Here is a 24,019-nt window from a genome sequence, read left to right as displayed (position 1 = left end):
ATATATCCAGTAGATTGTTAAAAATGTCGGGCAAGCTCAAAAGGAGGCACATAGATGGCCACTTCCAACCCTGCATTTGAAAGTATGAGTGTCATTAGGACTAGGAGCAAAAAACAAAAAAAAAAAAAAAAGATCATGTCATAGCAACTGTTACAATTATATTTCCAGTAAAGCAAATATTCACTTTCAGAAATAATTACCAAATAAAAGTTGATACATACTTGTGCTGAAAGTTGATAAACCAGAGAAGTAGATCATGGAATTTCTTATTTCTTTTTTATTCAAAGGAGGGTTATGGCCTTTGTACTATAAAAACAAGACAAACTGTGATATGCACATCTGAAAAGTTATACCATATCACCACACCTGATATCGCCAATGATTTCAAAATTTTACTCAGCACCACTAAGAGTTGCTTCAGAATTGATCAATGCGAAACGCTTTTAGCACACTAGTGAAAAATGAGACGTTTTGCTCTTTCCCCAGTGCAGCTCCTTTTCGCATAAAGTCCAGACAAACATGATATTTTTCTTTTATAGTCCCAAGACTCCTTGGCAGCAACTCAACTACCACTGACAGCAAATTAGTTGAATTAAACCATCGGCATGGAGTTCATGATCACCTTAGTTGCTTCAGAATTGATCAATGCGCATAAAATATAAAGGCAAGATCAATTGCCTATATATCTACTCACAATTTCAATGTTATCAATTATCAGATTATGGATGATTTGACACAAAAAATCAAGCTGGGATAAAAAAAAGGAAGTGTAGAATCAATGAATAAGGTATTTTGTTCAACTACCCCACTGGAAAATGGAATATACTGACACTCAATCCTAAATGAAAATATCAAAATATACTACATGGTTTAGAATAGAAAATCATGATTTATGAATGCCGTCCAACTCAATCTTTAGATATCACAAGTAAAACATTAGTCAAAAAAGAGTATTAATTGAAGAAACTAAATATAACAACTTTGGCAACACGTAATATTCAGTTCAGAATAGCAATTCACCTCAACTCAATATCGAGAGTACTCATGCAAAATTAGCTCAGGAAAATGTTCATGATAAACATGATCAAAAGTAGATAAACCATTACACAAGTTAAGTTTGTTTATAAAACAAAATATAAGCATGGTCATGCAACACTTTATTTGTGGTGATAGCCATCACTGATGAATCATCATAATGAAGCCAATGGCTGGTAGAAGTCTTTGCATCAGTGGTATAGTGACCATGTGAAGGCCCTTGACCATGGTGTGTGATAGTCGCCACAAGTTCATATCTTCGGCTCTGAAAGGAACTAAAGTCAACTTAGACGAATCTCAGTAAAAAGAGGGTAAATTCAAGCTTTGATAAGATTATATCCAGCATGCCAGATTCCTCTTAGAAGTGTAGCAAGAATTGATTTGAACACTTGAACATAGAACATAGAAGGTTTGAAATGGATACACTCTGCAGGGATGCAGAGTCTAGTTAAAAACAAACTTACCTCTGAAGTTGGTGATGCTAAGAGCTCACGCCCAAGAACCAGATCAAGTGGAAAATGAACAGGCTTATGCAGCTTTGTGCTTCCTCTGCTTCCATAGCTAAACCGCATGAGATGCAATATCATTATCTTGGGCAGTTGTTGTATCTTCACCGACTTGCTGGCACTAACTAAACCAGCCTGCAAATGAGGTGGTCTACCAAAAGTAAAAACCAGATAATAGTAAAACATTGGAAGGAAAGGCATGAAAATATGAACCCTATTTTGTTCTTTCTATTTGGTCTAACATGAAGAGACAACTAAGAGAAACAAACAGTTCGTGGCTGGTACATGAAGTTGAAATAAACCTCAGTTAGCATTCGCTTGTTGCATTCTGTCAGTATACTATAGTAAACCTTAAGATCATACTAGCATGGAAAGATATGATCATGAGTGTGGAGATGTGCCAATGGGTTAAGAATTCAAAAGGAGGAATTATAATATAGCATATCCTATCGTAAACAAAAAGCTATATTATGCTTATGGCAAAAGCGCTCATCATTATCAACATGAGTTCCAAATATCTTTTCCACCTTCCACCATGAAAGAAAGATGTTACTTTTCCAAATAATAAACATAACTGAAATAATTAAAATAAGAAGGTTACAGATTCTAAGAATACCAAAAGAATCTAAAATAAGAACAAAATTGTTCAAGATGTATCTAATTGATTCCAACTTCCTAGTGTTGTGGCCAATGGCATGTATTCTTGCCGAACAATATGCATGACATGGAGTCACAATGTACCAGGACTATGGTTCATGACATCAAACGGCAGTCTGCCAGGACTGTACAGTGATTAGAAAAGCTGCATGGTTTGATAGTTTAGCTAGTAATTCTGGTTTAACTATATAGGTTGAGAACATGACATGGATTCACAATCTACCAACATAACATCGTGCAATCTTCCAGAACATGTACAGTGACAAGGAAAGCTGCATGGTTTGTCACTTTAAATAGTTATCTGATTTCACTGTATAAGTTCAAATCATGACATGGAGTTGCACTCTACAAGAACAATTGTTCATGCATTGAACAACTATCTGCCAGGACATGCACAGTGATGAGGAAAGCTGCATAGTTTGCAAGATTAAATACTAATCTGGTTTCACTAAATAGGTTCAGGTCATACTCAACTTAGTAATCCATTTTTTTTATACACTTCTGGCTGATCATTGTTCAGGCAGACAATCAATCAGTATGAAGGCGAATTTTCCAAAGTGAAATGGGGAAAAACATTCGCAGCCCCATATGGTCATCATTAACAACAACCAATTTGGTTTATCTTGAATAATGGTTCATCAACTCAAAAACTTCCTGTTTGGATAAACCAATTTAACTTGAGACAACCTATCACTGATTTGACTTTAACCAACTATTCGGTGGAATCATATGACAGAATAATATGCCATTTGGCAACTCTCAAAAGCCAGAGGTGGAGTAGAAGAGGGAAAAACAAGGAGGAATATTAACCATGAATGGACCAGGAGGGTTAAAATAACAGAGGAAGAGGTCAATATAAATCTTCAACCCTTTGAATATTAGATTATGAAGATCCTGGATTTACTCTAAATTACACAGACACTTCCTTTGCTGGAGTCTCTATACAATTTTTTCATGTGTCAAGCATTCAAGTGAGAAAACCATAGATAACAACATAGGGCAGCCCGGTGCACGAAGCTCCCGCCAAAAGGATCCATTGTAGCATAAAAAGGCTGTTTCCAATTTGAACCAGCGACCTCTAGGTCACATGGCAGCAACATAAAAAATAATTAATCAAAGTTTAACTCTTATAAGATATCAAGGATGGATTTTGGTGCAAAAGGATATATATACCTTTTTTGAGTTAATAAACTGAAACTTAATTTGATCATTTGAATACAGTCCATTTTCATGAATGGCAGTAGACCATATTGCATAAAGAAACTGAGAACTTTTAAATAAAAAAAATTGTTTGCTTTTTTTCTGTTTACTGTTTTTTATTATTCTTCCTCATAAATAGTAATTACACTAAAAAGTGACAACCATGGAATGTTTCAGTAGACACCTCTAATATTTATTATTTTCTTAAATATATTTCCAAATAATTTTATGCCACAGGGATAATTCTCAATGCTGAATTTGTGTTACTAAACTAATTGAAGCAGAGCAACACCTATTCGGAGAAAGGACCTAGGTGGGACTACAATTGTTTTTGTGGTAACATTAAGCTATAACCAACTCAAAACATAAATTGTCCCAGGCTTTCACCAATATTTGATATACCACCCTAAAATGAGAGCACATGAGCATAACATTTCACATTCGGACTTGGTTGAACATAAGTGTACTCCATCTGTCCCACATAAGTACATAACCAGAGAAGAAGCCAATTCAGGATAATCCATCACATATTTCAGCAAATCACAAACCTAGGGAAGCATTGCAAAAACTAATTGCACTCAACTATGTAACTTGGGTGATTAATAAAAGCTAAAAGCAAAAGTAATACTGAGCCATCTGATATTCTATATCCTTCAAGACTTTCAGAAGCAGCAAACAGATGTAGTGCATCTTCAATAGTAGTCACAGACTCGGGAAATATGTCAAGGTGGAGCAATAGGAAAGGCTGAACTGTAGCTGAAGCCTTCTTTCCTGAACCACAAATAGTTAATCCATGATCTGGATGGTAATAAAATTGACACTAACTGAAAAGAAATATATTGAATTTATAAGATATTCAATTAAATTTCGAAAGGGGACAGCAGAGAATACACTGATGTTAAGCCCCAAAGTTATTAAAGAAGATGGATATATCAGCGCTCAAATAGGACAGAAGACACTAAACTATAAAAGCAAATAGTATTGAGAAAAAAAAATTGAGATCATATTTCAGAATATGCAAATTAGTGTTAAACATTAATAAGCAAGGTTGTCAAAGTTAGGTTTTTTTATCATGAATTGGTTCGAAAATTTTTGAATCATGAACCATAGAGAATTGCAAATTATAAGGTAACAAATAATATATATATATATATAGAGAGAGAGAGAGAGAGAGAATGTTAAAAGGAATTCTATTTTATTTGGAATATATTTTGTATTCTTAAAATATTTAAAATAATGGATGTTCTATTTAATAGTGTAATAGCATAGATGGAAGTTGATGATTCATCACAAAATATACACGCACGTATCTTGTATTTGAAAATAATGCAAAAAATTAAAATTTATTTGAACCCAATGAATAAGAAGAAATTTCATCGTTCAATCTTTTGAGAGAGAAAAATATTATCATCAAATGGAAGAAGACTTTGGTATGACTTGACTTTTAAGTCTGGTGTTAGTGCAATGTTGGAAGTCATATATTTTCATAATGATATGATATTGTCCACTTTGGATCTAAGCCTTTATGGTTTTATTTTTGGACTCAACTCAAAAGGTCTCATTCTAATAGAGATATCTTCCATTTTATAATCCCATGATCTTTTCCATGTATTTCTAATGTGGGACTTTGATTGCATCCCAACATTTGGTACCATCATCCATCAATTTCGCCCGCATTGTTATTGTGGAGTCTACCTTGGTTATCGTCAACATTGTGCCATCATGTACAATTTTTTCTTTCAAATCATATTAAATTGCATGGAATTGTCATAGTATTTTTCATTCTCAATTCATATGTAAAAGCCGTATTGTTTTTCATGGAATCACAATGCTTCTTATGATAGGAGTCACGAATCATATAATTCTTACTGACAGCCATGTTATATATGATTAAACTCATCACAGTTAACAAGCAAATTAATAGATATCTATCAGTAAAAGGATAAAAAAAAACAATGAAAATAGAGTAGAAATAACTAATTTCAATACTTCACTCCAGTTGTTTAGGATGCATGAATCATAGGAGATAAATGACAACCAAGTGAATAGCTAAGGAAGATCACTAAATAAACATATTGCACATGAGTTGGACAACACCCTTTAAAGAGAATTCTGATAAATATGAATATTAAGCCTCTCTGTATTATGAAGCAAACCAAAAAGAGAAATGAACAAGGTCGAACTTTGTTATGTGGTGCTTACAAGAATCTACACATAGATATACCACTAGAAGAACTTCTATAGGAACAAAAGGTCTGGAATATGGACAAACCTCGGTTCTGTATTATATGCATGCAAGAAAGAGACTGAATGCATATCTCACCTCTTGCCTTCACCACACTTCTGTATTGACCTCCAAATATTGCACTTAGCTGTGATGGCATAAAGCTCTGAGTTCTGGTGATAGCGGACTTATTCTTTGGTCCAACAGTCTCCCACCCTTCATCTTCAGCAGAAGAAATGAGAGCATTTTCACCATCATTTCTGTTTGAGAAGTTACCATTAAGTTTCAACAGTTCATCATGCATTTGATCCATGATAAAATTTAAGAACTCTTGAGCATCTTCTTGTCTGTAGAATGCATAATTCAAAGTCAAATCACCAAAAATATACTTCATTCTTGAACATCTTGTTAAATTTACTAGAAAAATCATACAAGAAGAACAAATCTTCTGATTGCTGACTATTTGTGATGAGCTTTGCCCAAGCTCTACAAAAGGCTACATCGTAGTAACACTTACATCAAATGTTCATATAAATATTTTGGTTGAATAGATTTTTTCTCAAGTCGTCCTTTATCTCAACACTAGGGCTGTGGTTGCAGAGGGACAAGTTTGTAGATTTACCATCTCCATGCTACCCTGGGTCTATTGAGATTGAGATCCCTATTCAGTTGAAAAACCAACCCCATCATTTTCCTAGGCTCACTCTACTCCGTCCACCTCTTGTTATTTTTTTTTTTTGGCTTGCGAGAATGATACTGGATAATTATATTCAATCTAAAACAGTCAGACTACAAGAAGAAAAGATATCTTTAGATTGCTGATTCCCAAAATTGAATCAATGACTTGCACAAGTAAAGGACTAATAAATTGAATCTTGGTATTGGTTTAATCATGCACAAGTAAAGGATCAAACAAAAAGACAAAAGATCAGGACTAGTAAAAGAGGAATTATGAGCTCTAAATTAACATGAATATAAACAACATTAGTGGAGTAATCAAGCATGAAATTAGAATTAAAAATTTTGGTAAAATTTAAAAGATTCCGAAAACATTTTACAAGAGAGTATATTTCATGTGTATACTTCTAAAATAGGTTACTGATGCAAGTTAGAAAAGCATCAATAGTGAAGATGTTGACCAATCACCAAGAGCCCTTGGTGGGGGAGACTGATGCAAATGAGGAATTGAATTTTTAAAAGTTTTGGATTTTATATGAGGTTATTTCGGTAAATCGCTTTATTTAGGAGAATAAGTTATTAAGGTAGTGTTTTGATTAGGTAATTGTCTAGTTAGAGAACAGGAGATTTTTTCCAAGTTCAATTGAGTTTTTTTAGGTATACGATTATGTCTTTTCCAGAATATTTTTTTCTTCTTATTTTGTGTTGACTGGGGTCTTTAAAAGAGCCTCCATTCCCATCTTTTACACTATCTTCTTAATGAAAAAATTGATTTTAGTAAATTTAATTTTGGTGCTACATCGTTAAGTCTCTATTTTCGTCATAAAGTTCAGATAAAATGAGACATAAAGTGATTGTTGAAATCGTATCTTGGGATTCATTCTTAGGGGAGGATGACTCTAAAGGTGGAGCTTTGGTTGTTGTTTCTTAGGGCACTTGTGTTGGCAATCTTTTAGAACTTTCAATTCCTTTTTCAGGCTGAGATATTTGCAGCCTTGATTTAGGTTTGGCAAAATTATGTTTAATATCCTTTCCCCTTGTATTTTAAAGCGTGTGTTTATCTTCCATTGTCTGTGACAAAGAGATCATACAATCATGGTCTACCACATGGGTAACATTCATTGGGAGAACATCACTAAAATGTGATGAATGATTGTTAACTCAGGGAAAAAGAATTTGAAGTTTGTTCTCCTTAGGCAAATTGTAAAAGAACAGTGCAAAATTGCCTAGGATGCTTCGACTAATGGTATAGCTTGAAGTATAAAATACTTGTAAATATTTGAATCAAGGTACATGTGGATGACGCAAGTCATTATTTCAATATTGTTGGTCAACTGATGCAGTACTAGAGAACTTAAGAATCTAGACTTGAAGCTTGACTTCCATATATTTAGTTAGTCTGACAACTAAGGCCACCTAGAATGATTCAATATGGATTTCCTCAATTAAGGAGTGTGTTTTATCTATTACTGAACGACCACTATCTGATTTGGCAAGAGCAAATAACTTATCAAAGCAGCTCAGGAATAATTAGTCAGACAGAACTGTAACTCAGAATCCTCATTGTGCTGATATGAAAAGTTGGTCAAGTATGACAAAATGTCAGAGATGCATGTAAGCGTTTTGTGAAGTGAACAGATCATTTTAATATGCAATATTAGCTTTTATAGATAGAGCACAACATTAAAAAAACAAATGACAAACAAACTACATCAAGCAGAAGATTTTTTTCCCTAGTTAATACAGCAAAAAAAATTAAACTCTGGTGGATTTCAGACAGAATTCAGTAACATGCTATGACATATATTATCTCCTAGCATATTCAGTTAGCTAAGCCAGTCAGTTAAGTGTATTGGTCAGTAATATATATATTTTTTTTAAAAAATAGGTCCCATAAAACCACAAATTAAGGGAACACGTGGATTTTTCAAACAAACTCCTTCCAGGGTCCAACATGCATGTGTCAATCCAGACAAATGACAGCTTAAGATAAAATAGAAATAATGGAACATAGCAATTAATTAACAAACCTTGGTCTGCTTGATATACCAGTTGGCATGTCTGGAGTAAATCTTTTCAGAACCACATCAAACATAATAGGACTAAAAGGCTTTCCACTTTCAAGGAATGCCTTTCCACTAGCCTTTGTGCTTAAGTCATCAGGCATGTTAAACTCAGAGATAAATTCAACAAATGCATACAATGTCGTATAGTCCATCTGAAGTTGAAATAAAGTAAACAAAATAAAGATTATAGGAAAGACCATCAACAAAAGATGAAAAGGTAGAAATGGATTGATATTATCACAAACCTTAGAAATATTTCTATTTCTCAAATCCTGCAAAAGCTCGACAAAAGGTGAACAAGCCAGAAGTGCCTGCAATGTTGCATTTAAGAAACACAGATTTCCTAAATTTATTAAACCTCTTGGTCGTATACTTTTAGCTGTTCCCCCTTTCTCAGTCCATGTTCTTGGGACATCCGCCTTAGGACATTCAACTTCCAAAGAAAAGGGACTAAAATTATCAGGATTTGATGTTTGAATCCAACCTTCTTGGTCCTTTGGCTCTGCCAACTCAACACCAGAAGCACCCTTGTCAGTTACACGGAGGGACGTTAAACCTAAGGCATCCTTCCCTTTCTCTATCAACCTACAACTCTGGCAAGAATCAATGGTTGATCCCTTTGTTAGGGCCACTGTAACCTTTTGTAAGCTGTCATTCACTTTGACAGCTTCTTTAGCATATATTAGATCTGAAATAGCATCCGAAACATTAAGACCTTTTGATTTTTCAGATGAAGTATCAACCTTTGGTCCATTAGTAGAACCTTTATACAAATTTGAGGTAAGGTCCAATGACCCACATGGCTGTCCAGCCTTATCCAAAGAGTGCATGCAATCAAAATATTGACTCTGAAACAATCTAGTCTCATCTTCAGTGAATGATCCAAACATGATGAGCTGCTTAAAAAGGCAGACAACAATGTAAATATATGGTATCAGAAGGCAAATAACAATTCATGAAAAAATCAGTTTGAAACTTTGCATGTCATGATGGATCATTTTAATAACATAAATTTCTATTTTGAGAAAGTTAAGCATCAATTGCAAGATAAACATACTTCCACCACCACCTATCACAAAAGTGAACATGCCTTCAGATAAACCTTTCGTGCTCTGCTGACAACTCAACACCAGAAGCACCCTTGTCAGTTATACGGAGAGACTTCCAACATCAGAAGCGCCCTTAGGGCAATTTTAATCCTCGATTGGAAGTTGTTCCATCTGTCTTCACAACTATGCTCCAAAGATGATAATTTTATTGGCTGTTTCGAAGCAAGATTTGGTCAACCCACATGTGGCTGAGTAATTTTCGTAACTCTCTTTCAGTTTTTTAGCATTCAAAACTGTTTGTTTATTTGACCAAACCAAGCAAACATATTGTTCTTCACTATCCAAAACAATTCAATTTGGACACAAAAAGATACACTATCAACTATATCTTGATCGCGTAGCATAACGAAAGCCAATTCACTACAGGTATATCGATTCCAAAAGAGTTTTAAAACATCATTGCATATGGTGATAATTCATTGAAGAATTTTTAAGCCCTAAAACTGCAAATCCAGGAAAGTAATAAGTAGCCAAAATTCTTAGATCGTGCTATCAAACTGCAAATCCAGGAAAGTAATTAGTAGCCAAAATTCATAGATTGTGCTATCAAACTGCAAAAATCACATCATGAATTACCTTACGACCACTCATCTCGCCCAGCAAAACAATGAACCTCTGACAGATCGAATTGTATCAAGAGAAGCCTCCTTTTTCTTCAAATCGAAGCAAGGAACAACGCGCATAGTAGTAAGGAAACCTAGGGTTTGGAACCCGGTGGAAAGGACGCCATCAACGGAGACGCACGGGGAAGACATCAAAGGGAAAGAGACGAGGCAAAGGCGAGACGAAGAAAGCAGGGATAGCATCAAGCGAGCAAACCGGCCTCCCTTCGGACCACCTGGAAGAGCATCCAGGCGCAGGATCAGTTGCAACAGAGAGAGTGAGAGAGAGACAGAGAAATAGAGAGAGAGAGAGAGAGGGCAATGTGCATAATTCAATGCATTTGATCATCTACAGTAATAAAAAAAAAATGAATAAATAAAAATGACAACATTAATGAATTTAATTGTAAGAAATAAACTTATATCCTAAAAATGCTTATTAGTGAAACTCAAGCCCACTCCCAGCCTAAACCAGGCTAAGATTTTTCAGAACATTTATAAATTATTAAATGTTCGATTTTATAATAAAAATAATTATACCGGATTTGTTATGTCCTCTACTAATATCTTTATTAACTATTATTAAAAAATAAATAAAATCGATCGGATTTAGTGCGGTGTCACCTAGCTAGCTAGCTCAAGTCCAACTATGGCTCAAGCCAACAAATTAAACTAAATGAAGTCAAGTTAGATCGGCAAGAGCTAGGGTAAATCATGTTTTTTTCCCCTCCGGTATGGCTGGTGACAAATAATGTTTATGAACAAACTTAAATTCAGCTCAAATACAATAAAATTTTTAATAAATAAATTTGAACAAGCTCGATAAATAAATAGTCAAATTTGAACACACCCTTGCTTACGCCTTTACTATTGCATGCTATTTCTACTCGTGCACACGAAAAACAAATACCATCCGACCTGCTGCTACCACAGAGTAGACAAATTAATCACGACGTGCAAGCATCATCCTATTAAACTTCCCGTAACACAACAACTTTACGACCGTGCGCTACAAGCGATAAATATGGATTACGACAGGAATCAAATAAATCCATCAAAAAGTCTCTAAATGGACTATCCAATTTTATTCACATGGCTAGACGGTATCCCACACTCTCTTCAACTAGGGACTTGAGGCAACTTCCGATGAGCGTTGGCACTGCAACGTCAAGCATTTGCAATCAAGCACCTACACAGTTTTCCCAAGCACCATTTCTTGAGCTGAAGGTACCTCCGCCAGTCTGTTGTGCATACTCAGTAATTACTCTTTGAGCACAAGCATCCCACGTCTTTGCCATTTCTCCTAGTGACATTGGTTGTGACAGGCTGCGAAGATTGATGACAAATCTTGATCTAGCCTTCACAGAAAGATCATCGGATTCCCTACTTTTCAAAATGAAAATAAAATTGTCAGTTTGCTGTTTGATCTCTAGTTTGACTTTGGATTAGCTGACAACTGCCATACCTTTGTTCATCTGGAAGCTTGTCTAAAAGAACAGGGGACGATTTGGGATAATTAGCAGGAACAAGCAATCTCAGAGGTAGAATTGGGCCCTGGACAACCAAAATGGGCAAAAAGTAAGACGCGAGAAACATGCATATGATATGTTTCCAATGTTAAAACTGACCATATCTTCTGAGGCAAATTGAGACTTTAAGCTTGGACATAGAGCCACAGCATTGAAGAAACACTTCACTATTGTTCCTTCACCTTCCGAAGCAGCAGAAATTGAATCACTACCCTCCTCACTAATGTTAACAACTGTAACAATTAGCCGTTGGTTTATCTCCCTTATCTCTTCAATTAAGGCATGATTTACCTGCAATTGCACGTGATGTTGTGATCTAATAGAGCTAAAAAATTGCTCAAAAAAGATCCAGATAGAAAATTCATAGACGAGCAAGAGGTGGATGAGAAAAAAAAGTATTACAACAAGAGAAGATGCAGAGAAACATTTCCAGATGCCATGTATTTATCTCAAAAGTATCAGTTAAAGATTCTATGCACTTCTAATAAGACCATTTTTATATAGCCATAATCAAATGAGCAAAAAAGGAACTAGTGCTAGTTTACAAGGTTTTTTAATGGGCACAAAATAGAGAAGAGATCTGAAAAGAAATTCAAGCAAATTCTGGAATAATAAATTATATGCAATATAGAAATATCAAGACAGCAAGAAAATCAATACTAAAGAACTGAACAATGGTAAACACAAATAAGCTTGTAGAAGAATTCACTTGCAAGAAAAACAATTGAACAGTAAGCACACCTCAACTTTTTGTCGATTAACACGTGATGTAGCAGTGGACTCTAGTTCAGATGTATCAAGACCATAAGATTGCTTAAAGCTATCGTTTATACTACCAGCAGATGAAACATTATTCAAAGGCATGGCACTTGTATCACGCTTTATTTTCTTCGTAGTGGCACTTCCATCTTGAGACATGAAGCTCCTGGCTTGTAAACGACACTTTGTCATTGCAACCAAATCCTCACCAACAGCAGCTCTAGAACCATTACCAGGTGCAGAACCAGCTATCCTGTCTATCATGCTAACAACAGAACCAATATCACTAACAGCCGAGCTCCGAGCCTTGAGTGTTGATGATTGTAACTGAAATAACATCCAAAGAGAATGTGGTTGTTATATTGTTGAAACTGTAAACTTCCAAGAATGTCTTAGTTTACATACACAAATAGGGTAACTCCTAATAGAATCAGGCTTTCACTACAAAATACAAGGGCAGACCATAATAAAGAGGTACAATAATCATATCAAGTATTGAAACTTCCTACAATATAATAAACATAGATTCTGTTTGATACATAAGATTTCATGCTAAAAGAGTGGCACAGAGATAGACCAAAAGAGAACAATCAAGGTCTTCCAGGAATAACTTTCAAATTATCTTATTTTAGACATTCAATGAAGACTTTCATTTCTGTACTGTTCAGACAAACTATCCATCGAGCTAGGACTCACCACAGTTATCACAATTGTCTTGGCTTAAGGATATGTGAAGGATGTAATCTAGGAGTTAGGGAGACATAAGAATTCAGAGACAAACACAAAAGGACTATATGGGTTATTACAGTGATACTGATATAATCTAGTACAATAATCAATTATGAGTGTAAATAGCAAATAAACGACACAACACCAACATTGCAGCAATCTGAGGTTGCTATACAAATCTTATCCAGCAACAATTATGCATATTATCAAGCCAAATTAACAACTAAATGCAGGAGCTTATGATAAGAATTCGCCAAAGATAACCAGATCATCATTTCTCCAATGGCGGTCACTAATTCAATGCTTATCCAGCCCCTTAATTAAAGTTCAATTCCAAATCAAAGACAAGATTTATACCAAATCAAACCTATAAAAGTAGCAATCCATCAGAATGTAAAAAGGCCGGCCTCCTAGGTTATCATATCTAAGGAAGATGACAATAGTAGTAGTTTGCAGATGGTAGCCAGTGCTGGCTTATCACAAATGGCTAGGGATGAGGGTTCTAGGATTTAGGCAGAGTGAAAAAAAGTAAGAAACCCACCCCCACCGGGGGAAGATGAGAATCAGCAGAAGAAAACCATAAAATCACAATATTTTGCACCATTTGGAGAAAAAAAGAGGCCTGGAAGAACATTAAACCACACTCTATGCTCAGAAAATTGAACAAGGAAACAACGATAAATATAAAAAAACACTTAGGTTGCATTCGGTAGAAATGAAATAGAATGAAAAGACAAAGGGAATGATCTTATTCCATTCTTTTGTTTGGCTGTAATAATGGAATGTTATAAATATTAGAATAATTTGTTCTATTTTTGACTTTTTGTTCATCTAATTCTTGTTCAATGTGCCCAATCCACTGTCTTTTTGACAAACTTGACTCAGTTGACCCACCCAACATGCTCATTTAATTGGGTCACCTAACACATGCAACCCGTACATTTCACTAGGTTTGTTCGGCATGATAGATCCACCTGACCCAATTGGTCCAACTGAACTAACCAACTTGATATTATGGGCATGTCAGCATGCCTAGCTCAACCAGCCCACCTTGTCCATCAGCGTACTCAGACCAACTAGTCTAGCCAGCTCATTTGCCCCATCCAATTCACTCATTTTAGTTTCAAAATGATAACTTGTCAATAGCTAATATATTTGATAGAGGTGGAGTGAAACTTTCTGTATCTTCAATTGTAGCACAGAATAAGTCATTCCTCAAAATGGATCGCCATCCAAACAATGGAAAATAGGGGGAACCACTCCTATTCCCTATTCCATTCCACCCTACCAGATGCATCCTTATATTTCATGAAATCAATAATCAACCTGATTATGACTGCTATGTTAGGCAAACCAATGGTTATTGAAAGGTGGAGTTACTGATGGCATTTCCTTGAATAACTCCTTGAAGGAAAAAATTATATGGAAATAAAAAATTAAAGAAAAAAACTTCAATTATCATGTGCAGCATGACATAATATAAGTTATGAAACTCATCTTACATGGGTAAGCATGTAACTTAACAAGAAGCTGAAAGTTTACTAACCACTTTTATTAAACGTTCAAGAGGCCTCTCTGTGGCACTTGCTTTCCCAGGAACCAAATTTGGAACATTAGTCTGATTGCCATCTGGAGACGTAAATTCTGCCAACAAAGGCGAAGCTGATATTCCAGGTGTAGCAACAGCAAGAGATTGAGATTGAGGAGGTGTTATAGCTGCTTGTTGATGTCCAACATGTACAGCATTAGGCAGAGATGTGAAGCTAGAAAGTTTATCAGATTCACCTGGGATTGGGGAGGGGGCTATAGGAGTGGATGGAGATGGGACAAAAGGTGAGTTAGCTGACTGTAAAGGTGTTCCAGATTTTATTTGAGATGATAGCAGAGGGTGCTGGTCAATTTGAGGAGAAGAATTATGAGAAACTTGAGGAGATGAGGCTTGAAAATTTTGAGGCGATGAAATTGGGAAAGCAGCACCTGGTTTCACTTGATAATAACCATGTCTTTGAGTAGTTGAGTAATGTTGTTGATAAAGGCCTGGCTTAATGCCAGGTGCTTGTCTCAACTTCAAGTCACTGACTTCATTTGATTGATGGAGCTGTTGCATTTGGTGCAATGGCATCTGTGAGGTTTGCTGTTGTTTTTGTTGTTGCTGCTGCATTTGTTGCTGCAGAGGCTGTTGGGCTTGAAGTAGTTGCTGCTTTTGTTGTTGCTGCAGCAAATGTTGTTGCACATGTCGTTGTTGTAATTGTTGTTTTAGCTGTGGATTTGACATCAAATGCTGCTGCTCCTGTTTGAAATGCTGCTGCTGTATCACATTAGAACTTGATTGCTTGGTAGTTACATTGTTTTGCAATGAACTTAATGAGCCATTTGGCATAACATTAGCATTGGTCTGTTGAGCAATGGAATTCTGGGCCGATACCAGACCACCTTGCTGCATAGGAGCAATTGCTCCCTGCTGCAATGAACTAAAAGAATTTCCTTGGACAGGATCAACTGTAGAACCAGTTTGTAATGCATTTGAGATATTCTGTTGAGATGTAACACCGAAATGTGCAGATAATGGCACAGAACCATGTTGCATGTTTTGCACAGCAGGCGTCTGCATTGAATTTGAAGAACCCTGAATATTATTTTGCTGATTTGCATAGTTGTCATGTTGTTGCAATTGAGAAATTTGAGTTTGTTGCTGCTGTTGCACTAATTGAGAATGGCTACTGGGATGCTGAAATTGTTGCTGTCCAGGTGCCTGTGAAGGGGTGCCTTTTTTCTTATTTGAAGTTAGAATATTTTGAATTTGCTTCTCATACGAAGCAATTTTATCCTTCATACTTGGACTGATATTAGCCTTGGATAACTGCAACATTTGCAATGTGCGTTCTAACATCATCTTAAAACCTTTCATTTTCTCAAATTGTTCTGCTGCCTTTGCTGATGGCAGAGCATCATTCTGAAACTCAAAATACAAGACAAAGCACAAAGCAAAGTGATATCAGAAAAGTTGGATTTATTTGCTTACTTCTGATTAAAGTAGGTGCAAGTATCTCAAGAACCAATAGGATAATTACCTGCTGCAACTTCAGACAAATTCGTTGGTGAAGCTCATTCAGGTCGGCGTAGTAGAGATCTTTCATGGACCTAATCTGCCACAAATGAAGAATATATTGGTTACCCTCAACAATCAATGAATAAATAATTTCATCAGTAAGCTTGATTTATGCTGACACTGTAATGGAAGCATGCATAGCTGTGTAGGTTTGTGTACGCTAGGCATAGCAATGTCATGAGTCAAAACACAAAGTAATTATGTAAATAGCAAGTATATGATACGACTTTAGAATGCCAATTTAGAGAGCAAATCTGAATGGAGTATTTGATTTTTCTATGGATTCCCATTCCTAGGCCCTATTCAATAAATAATTTGAAACAAGGAAGCTGCTAAAAACAAACTTAACTTATTGCAACAAGCCATATATCACAATTCACAACAATTAGGGATTATTTAGCAAAGATATAATGCTACTAGCAAGATCTAGCTATGTCATAAGGTTAGTAAAAAGGGTGATGAAATAGATAATTTGGAACAAGCAATTGTTAAAAACAAAACACAACTTATCATGAAAAGCCATATATTAGCATCAACAAGTGTTGGGGGTTATTAACAAAAATTTGTTCTGCCAACCAGATCTTGATAGTCATATGGTTAGTAAAAAATGGTCATTTATATTTGTTGCCTTCCTTTTGATCTCCCCCTTCCATTTACTCTTCAAAATTGTAGCCTAATCGATTCAACTTGTTCAATTCAAAAATAGATCAATCATCTTTCAAAGCCATACGGACAGAAAAGAGACAAAATAAACGAGATGACTTGTTATACATTTGCCAGCACATGGTAATGTTTGAAAGCATATCAATTGACAAAAACTCAATAATTTATGTATCAAAACTCAAATAGTTGTGTAATTAAAAAATATATATACACAAATATTACCATCACAAAAACATAATATCTTGCCATCAGGAATTCATGTGACGAACTAATAGGTCAGTTGAAGTATTGGACACATATTTTATATAGCATAAGTGAATTTGAAAGTAAGCATATTTTGAAGCCTTCTGGAAGATTTAAGTGTAAATATGTAACATATCTACATAATCAATAGTATCAGAGTAAGTACAGATTTTGAGAAAGACTAATTTAAGCTACCTAACAATGTATTTTCAGGAGCATTGCTATATTCCACCAAAGACAAGGTCATGGATCATTTTGAAGCATCCATGCTCCATATAGATTGATTAATAAAGATACCACAACTATTTTGCGCCTTCAGGTGCATATACTTTGCTATGCCATTGAATTTTCTCTTAACATTTGACAATCAAATCTTCTTGAAAAATAAAATGAAATGAAAAAAGAAACTAGAACTAAGTAGACAACTTCAACTTCAAATAAGCATACTATAACAAATGAACTCAATGATAATGGATAAGTTAAGGAGCAAAAGGTCAGCAACAGAAGAAAAAAGGAAAATTTCATTTGTTACAAACCTTTTGGTAGATCTCCTCCTGCAAATCAGCAATTGCAACATGTCCTGTTGGTGCTATTGAATCCAGTGTTGCTGTAAAAATGAGAGAAGTCCAAGGTCAACAACTAACCAACAATTGCACTCGCCAGACCACTAAGGTTATTATCCAGGTACATGCACAGAAGAACCCACTATCTCAAAAACACACAGAAGTCAGCAACACAGTAAAAATCAGAATTGTTATAAGCGAATCACCAAATGTCAATTTATTGTAATGATGAGTGTCCTAATTACATTTCCTAATAGCAGGGATGTTCCAGCTAGTGTCCCTACTGAGTTAGTAAGTAGTTCAGTGCCAAGACAGTTAGGGTGTTCAGTAAGAAGCATAAATCACTGCCAAGCAGTTTCTGTAGGTGTCATTCAGTACATAGGGTTGCAACTGTGTGAAAGTTTATTCAACATATTGGTCATCATAATGGGATCAGGTATTTTCACTCTCACCATGGCGTCCAGTTTGAATTGATTGGAAATTGAGAAACAAGGAGGAAAACAGAATGAAAATCAACATAAGCACCCATTGCTAGGAGGTCCTGTTTAGTCGAGTAGACTAAGCATTGCCATCACAATGGATTAAATCAGTCAAAGGTTCCTAGGCACTTTCATTAGTTGTTGGTCCAACAAATCCAATAATACGAGAATAAAGGAAACTCAGAAGCCCTAAATGATCTGCTATGAGGTTATATATTCTCCTCATAATCTAGTACATCAAAGCATTGAGATCTAGCCATAATAGCCTTCTGTTCCATATCAGGTAAATAAAACATTAATGATATCCTAATGCAAAAATTGAGATCTAGCCATAATAGCCATCATAGCCTTTTGAATTGTGAATTTGTAATTGAATTTAGTGTTGTAACATGGTATCCTATCCTTGCCAATCCAATTGCAGCAGCCCCTAAAATATCATAGAAAATTGACACTTTGCAATTGAAGGGAAAAAACGAGAAAAATATTTGGTAAGATAGTCACTGATCAATATAAATTAGTAAGGAATTGAAGATATGTTAAGGCATTCAAAAGTTTCAAGGAGAACACAAAATAGTAAATGTAATGACTTACAACTAGAGGACACCTCTGGAATCCCTATTTGTGATTGACCAAATTGCTTCTGGTGCTCAATTGCATTCTGGGAAAGTAAGGAACCAGAAGCTGGAACTCTTTGTTGCATATCTCTTTGCAATGAACTCATATGTTGTTGTACTAACTGTTGTTGCAATGGTGCCGACTGCGATTGGATATGAGAAATCTGTTGCTGCTGTAAAGATTGATTCTGAGGCTGACCTTGTGCTTGTAGCATTGCCAAATGTGCCTGCTGGTTTTGCTGCTGCTGCTGTACAGCAGTCTTAGCTTGTTGAAGTATATGCATAGGGCGCTGATGTGGCTGCATATTTGATACATTAGATGATGCTACAAGTATTTGTTGTTGTTGTTGCTGCTGCTGCTGCTGTTGCTGCTGCTGTTGCTGCTGCTGCTGAGAAAGCCCTGAAATGTTAGTTTGAGAGCCTAGCACCTGTTGCTGATGTAAAGACATTGACTGTTGATTCAACAAATGCTGGGACTGTTGCATGCTTAAAAGATTATTCTGTTGGGTTGGCATTCTCTGTGGTTGTTGCTGCATCTCAGTGACACTTGTTTGTTGCCCAACCAACTGGGACTGTTGAACATTTGAGATATTTGATTGCTGGCCCATTAATTGCTGGTGTGGCTGCATCGATAAATTTGAGTGTTGAGGAGCTGAAGTTTGCTGCTGTTGCAGTGGCGTTTGTTGAAGGATGTTAGATTGTGATTGTTGTTGTTGTCTGGAAACTGGTTGTGGATGTTGTTGAAGCAAAGACTGTCCTGATTGCTGAACAGAATTTAAGGGATTTTGGGATAGGCCAGACTGAACAACTGACTGGATCGCTCCAGATTGTGTTTGCTGGATACCAGATTGGCCTGACTGAAGATTAGATGCTATTGGTAATAGAGGCTGTTGAGAAGATTGCAGTTGTGTTGTTTGTTGCAGGAGAGATTGTTGTTGAACATGAGATTGTGAAAATGCAGGTTGTTGAAGTTTCTGTTTCAGTAACTGCTGTTGGAGCTGCTGTTGTTGGTATACAAATTGGTTTTGTGATTGATGCTGCTGCTGGGAAATCATTTGTTGTTGCTGCCTTCCCTGAATTTGCCTTTGTGCAGTTGAATAGATATCTGTTGCTGCAGCTTGCCCCAATGAGTTTGAGATAGAATTCTGTGATATGCCAGGCATGTTCTGCAAGCTAGAGGACTGGCTCACACTGGATATAGTGGACTGACTGAGACCTGCGATGGACAATGCAGAAGGCAGACTGGCAGTACTTTGTGACCCAATTGAAGAGTTATGCTGCATATTCTGAAGTTGCTGCCTTGTTGATGATGGATTCACTGTAGTAATAGGTTGCCCTGGGTTATTAACTTGTGCTGGTATACCAAGAGATGATGTAAAAAAGGATATTTAATTAACTGAGAAAACATAGATTTAAAAAAAATGAGGAATGTCATGAAACCAGGATTCTAATTTTGGTTTATGCTTAACAAGAACTACCTTCAAGTAAAGGAAATAAACCTATAAAGACATGGTAAATCTAGACCAATAAACATGGAGAAAAGAGAAATATGATGTAAGTGGTTAAGTGTTAAGAGTTGTTAGGCTATTAGTAGAGATATGATTTCCATGTAGAAATAGAAACAAATATGATCTATGATTTCCATCAAAAACTTCTACACTACATACCTGGATCTACAGGATTCTGGTTAATAGATGGATTGATTTGTCCAGGACCTCCAGGATGTTGAGACTTACTCTCCATTGACAGCATTTTTAGAGAAATTTTTCTCAAATAATCAGACTGAGATATTATAGTGTTAGAGGAATACATCAGAATATTAACAAAAAAAATAGGCAAGAAAAAGAAAGCATAGACTACTGATTCTCCCTATTGGAAATCACATACTTAAAGATAACTAATAGTTTAGAAACCTAAGTAATCATCCAAAAAGATCTAGATAACAAATCTGCAGTAAACTAACACCAGTACAATTTGATCATCAAGCCTACAGGTTGTGGGCGCTGTGAAGTTCTTTATGAAGGATAAATTTCTAAGAAAGAGCATATTCAGTTATTTGAGGACACAGAGAAAAAGAAGACAAAAATAATTACTAATGAGAGGTGATAAAGAAAGCTACATTATTACATTTCATTCATTGATACTGATAATTTTCATAAGACTATAGTGTTCATATTCATAAGACATGAAATAACATTAAAGCAAAAGTTAAGCATTAACCTAGCAGAGTAAAAGCATGCAAGAACAAACCAGGCCAAGATAGCTGAGTAAATGAACAAGATAACATGATCTACCTGATTTGCAGCTGCACTATATATCTTATCCTCAAACCGAAAAGCAATTTTCTGAAGTTCATTTAGGCCTTCAGGCACAGAGATTGGCAGATGCCTCTTCAAAGTCTCCATTCTAAAATATAAATTATTCAAGAATTACACTATAAAAATTATGGGCACAAAGATTCAAGGACCAATAGAATAGTAGATACTTGATAGGTGAATGATAAATAACATCTGAGCAGTAGATTAGCGCAAAGATATGGTCCAAAATGCACATAAAATGGACAAAACATGTTTAGAAATTGAAAGTCTAAGAGACAATGATTGAAGAAAGAACCAAATGTAAAAGGCTACCATATTGCAGGTTCAGTTGATTAAAAGAAAATAGCACTTTAATTTTTATTAATAAATACAATTGTACTGATGAAGGCAGTTGTATAACTTAAGAAAAAGCACATATAAATTCTATTAACATTAGTATAGTTGATCAGGGAAAGGGGTCAAAACAGGCATATAAACATAGGTAGATATGAGAACAAGAAGCATGAAAGATGCCTATAACAAGGTTGTCAAATTTAGGTTCATATCATAAATCATTTTGGTGAATTTTCGAATTATAAACCATATCAAATTGTGAATTGCAAAGTTTAAATTGCCAAATATTTTACTCAGAACAGTTATGGAGAAACTTGATTCATTACAAAAATATATTGGTCCATATCTTCCTTTGACAATGTGCAAATTATTGTTTCTTTCATTCCATTAAATATTGAAATGAAATAAGCAACATAGAAAAATATTTGCTGTCAAATGATAGACGAGTTAGACATAATATGACTCCTAAGTCATGATCAATTTAACTCTCATTCTATGTCTGGATGTGACAGAGAATCATTCTTCTCAATGATGGTTAAATGTCAAGTCCACATTAATTATCGTCAAGGTAGTCAAGATTGCAATTTAGACTTTAGGATCTTGTGGTCTTTATGATCCACTCTAAGCTTAACAACCCATATCATAAATAGGATCTAAATTATGCCAGGATCATATAAATTTACAATCGAATTATTTGTCTACTTAGTGTTCCTACATAGGAATTTTTTTACATATCATTTGAGAAAGTTTTTTGTAATTATATTTAATTCTTTTTACCTCTTAGGTAAAAGAATCATTTAAAATGGTTGTCATTATCATCAATCCTATAATTATAGGTTGTTATTTATTATATAAAAATGGATCATTAAGGATTGTATTACATTTTTAAAATGACTACTATATGAATAATTATATTATACTTCAAGTACTAGAACAATAGTGTCTAAGATATTCTTAATACTAATCCTATATATTTAAAAGCACAAAATGACATGTGATTCTAAAATATTTTAATTAAATTGCAAGATCTTATGATCCTTCATTCTAATCCTACGAAATATCTCTTTTTGTTCGTGAATAGAATCTCAGTCCCAACAGTTGACAATCGTTGTCTACTTTGTCTCCACATGATATGATATTTTTCTTCCATCTCATCGGTAATTTCAAGATTCCACTCTATTCAACAACCTTTATACTCCTTTTTAAAATACAAAATCCAGCATTTCATTCCTCCTTTGTAAAAAATTCAATTTAATTATAATATAATGGGTTTAATTTTACTTCTTAATGGTTTAAATTTAGATTTAGTTAGTCAGATTGAACTCTTAATGTGTTTCCCCTTTTATTTCTAGAATAGTACAAAATAAAATTTGTATTTAATTGTATTTTAGTTTAATCCAATCATCATGTTCTTATCATTTCCCATTTACATTTAAGAACAATATCGTTTTACATGTTAATTGAAACATATATTATATAAATAAATTGTGTGTAGAGTATGACTCTAACAACTAGCCTCTATAAGGTCAAAATAACAGGAGGAATGTGCATTCCTCAAATTAGAAAATGTCTACATCTGAGCTCAAGTGCAATTGATAATGCTTCAAAATAATCAAATGAATTAGTGTATAGCTTTTTCTAGATTGGATTATTTTAGAATATGGTAGAACAATTTCATGAATCCTCAAATTCAAACTCCAGGATTGATGTATACAATATTAAATCAATCAAGTAAGAGAAGTTACTGAGAGACCACACTAGACATACAGCAGAGACATCAATTTCATGTACTTTTGGAGTACTGGCAAGAAGTCAACCCTTTGATAAAGTTAAGCTAAAGAGGTAAAAACATATAAGAGAAAGAATAAAGTAATATAATCTATTAATGGTGAAGATAAAGTTTTAGACCATCTACAATATGAATAGCAATATTTGACAGAAAGAAACAAATTCTATGACCACCCATGTCATGTAGACTAAACTGTTGGACAATTAAGCACCAATATTATCAGAATCAGAATTAAATCAGTATCTCCATAGCCAGTTTCTTTTCAGCTATTTCAATGCAAGTAGCTCATCCTGCTTACAAGAATCTATGCGTCATATGCTTGCAATAAAAGACAGTAGTTGTGAAATTGAAGAAGAAGAAAAATTTCAAAGTCAACTATCGATTAATTCAATGATCGAATCGAAGCAATTTCCCATAACGATGATCCAGTCACCAAAGGAGAAAAATTTAGAGGGAGATTAGGGCATCCCACATACATCTTATTCACTATTCTTTGTCGCGCCTCGGGTTGGAGTTGGCTCCTCCAGTCACCGGCGCTCGCATCTGGCATGGACGGTGGCTCCCCCTGAGCCGGCCTCCAACTGTTCCCCTCCATCGATCTAACCAGATGCCCTAACCTTATGAACAAAAAAGACGCAACGACTTCAGAACGAAGCTCAAAGGAGATCGGACGAGAGATACAGGAGGGAAATGCATACGGAAGCGGATGCAAAAGACGAACGACGAAGGAGGAAGGAAGGAGGGAGGGAGGGAGAGAATCAGGGGCGGATCAACTGATCGAGGGAAGACCTGTTCCTCATATAAGACGGAATCG

At 35.3% G+C, this 24,019-nt stretch overlaps 2 protein-coding genes across 5 annotated transcripts; both read right to left on the bottom strand.

Annotated features, from left to right (window-relative positions):
• Positions 1 to 988: 988 nt before the first annotated feature.
• Positions 989 to 10,369, bottom strand: LOC141816590 (ubiquitin carboxyl-terminal hydrolase 24-like). Of its 3 annotated transcripts, none has more exons than XM_074704337.1 (7): positions 10,052 to 10,369; positions 8,612 to 9,262; positions 8,331 to 8,518; positions 5,722 to 5,969; positions 3,982 to 4,169; positions 1,500 to 1,676; positions 989 to 1,300 (listed from the first exon to the last, which is right to left on the bottom strand). In XM_074704337.1, the coding sequence occupies exons 1-7, from the start codon at positions 10,064 to 10,066 to the stop codon at positions 1,112 to 1,114; spliced, it is 1,656 nt and encodes a 551-aa protein (XP_074560438.1). In that variant the 5' UTR covers positions 10,067 to 10,369; the 3' UTR covers positions 989 to 1,111. The 3 variants fall into 3 exon arrangements, with proteins under 3 accessions (XP_074560438.1, XP_074560439.1, XP_074560440.1); XM_074704338.1 differs by having other exon boundaries at positions 4,027 to 4,169; XM_074704339.1 differs by having other exon boundaries at positions 1,151 to 1,310.
• Positions 10,370 to 10,903: 534 nt separating this feature from the next.
• Positions 10,904 to 24,003, bottom strand: LOC141816585 (mediator of RNA polymerase II transcription subunit 15a-like). 2 transcript variants are annotated; one of them, XM_074704331.1, is made up of 12 exons: positions 23,904 to 24,003; positions 23,682 to 23,822; positions 21,060 to 21,171; positions 20,433 to 20,547; positions 18,743 to 20,119; positions 17,646 to 17,716; positions 16,166 to 16,240; positions 14,641 to 16,047; positions 12,348 to 12,692; positions 11,706 to 11,897; positions 11,543 to 11,631; positions 10,904 to 11,463 (listed from the first exon to the last, which is right to left on the bottom strand). In XM_074704331.1, the coding sequence occupies exons 2-12, from the start codon at positions 23,798 to 23,800 to the stop codon at positions 11,259 to 11,261; spliced, it is 4,107 nt and encodes a 1,368-aa protein (XP_074560432.1). In that variant the 5' UTR covers positions 23,801 to 23,822; positions 23,904 to 24,003; the 3' UTR covers positions 10,904 to 11,258. The 2 variants fall into 2 exon arrangements, with proteins under 2 accessions (XP_074560432.1, XP_074560433.1); XM_074704332.1 differs by having other exon boundaries at positions 10,904 to 11,460.
• Positions 24,004 to 24,019: the final 16 nt, after the last annotated feature.

The sequence above is a fragment of the Curcuma longa genome, unplaced genomic scaffold (genome assembly GCF_044706935.1).
Source record: "Curcuma longa cultivar G26 ecotype Majalengka, Jawa Barat unplaced genomic scaffold, ITB_CL_G26_1.1 contig_17336, whole genome shotgun sequence".
Lineage (NCBI taxonomy): Eukaryota > Viridiplantae > Streptophyta > Magnoliopsida > Zingiberales > Zingiberaceae > Curcuma > Curcuma longa.
Note: the sequence above shows the minus strand (reverse complement) of the source record. Positions and strands in the feature narration are given on the sequence as shown.

Excerpts from the sequence above, each read along its gene's own strand:
- LOC141816590 (XM_074704337.1), bottom strand. Across the intron at positions 1,677-3,981 it reads TTAATCACCCAAGTTACATA|GCTGGTTTAGTTAGTGCCAG; the intron begins GTTGAGTGCAAT and ends CCTCATTTGCAG. Across the intron at positions 1,301-1,499 it reads TAGCATCACCAACTTCAGAG|AGCCGAAGATATGAACTTGT; the intron begins GTAAGTTTGTTT and ends AGTTCCTTTCAG.
- LOC141816585 (XM_074704331.1), bottom strand. The coding sequence starts at position 23,800 with ATGGAGGGGAACAGTTGGAGGCCGGCTCAGGGGGAGCCACCGTCCATG. Across the intron at positions 12,693-14,640 it reads TTGAACGTTTAATAAAAGTG|TTACAATCATCAACACTCAA; the intron begins GTTAGTAAACTT and ends ATGTTATTTCAG. Across the intron at positions 11,632-11,705 it reads AATTTGCCTCAGAAGATATG|GGCCCAATTCTACCTCTGAG; the intron begins GTCAGTTTTAAC and ends TTGGTTGTCCAG.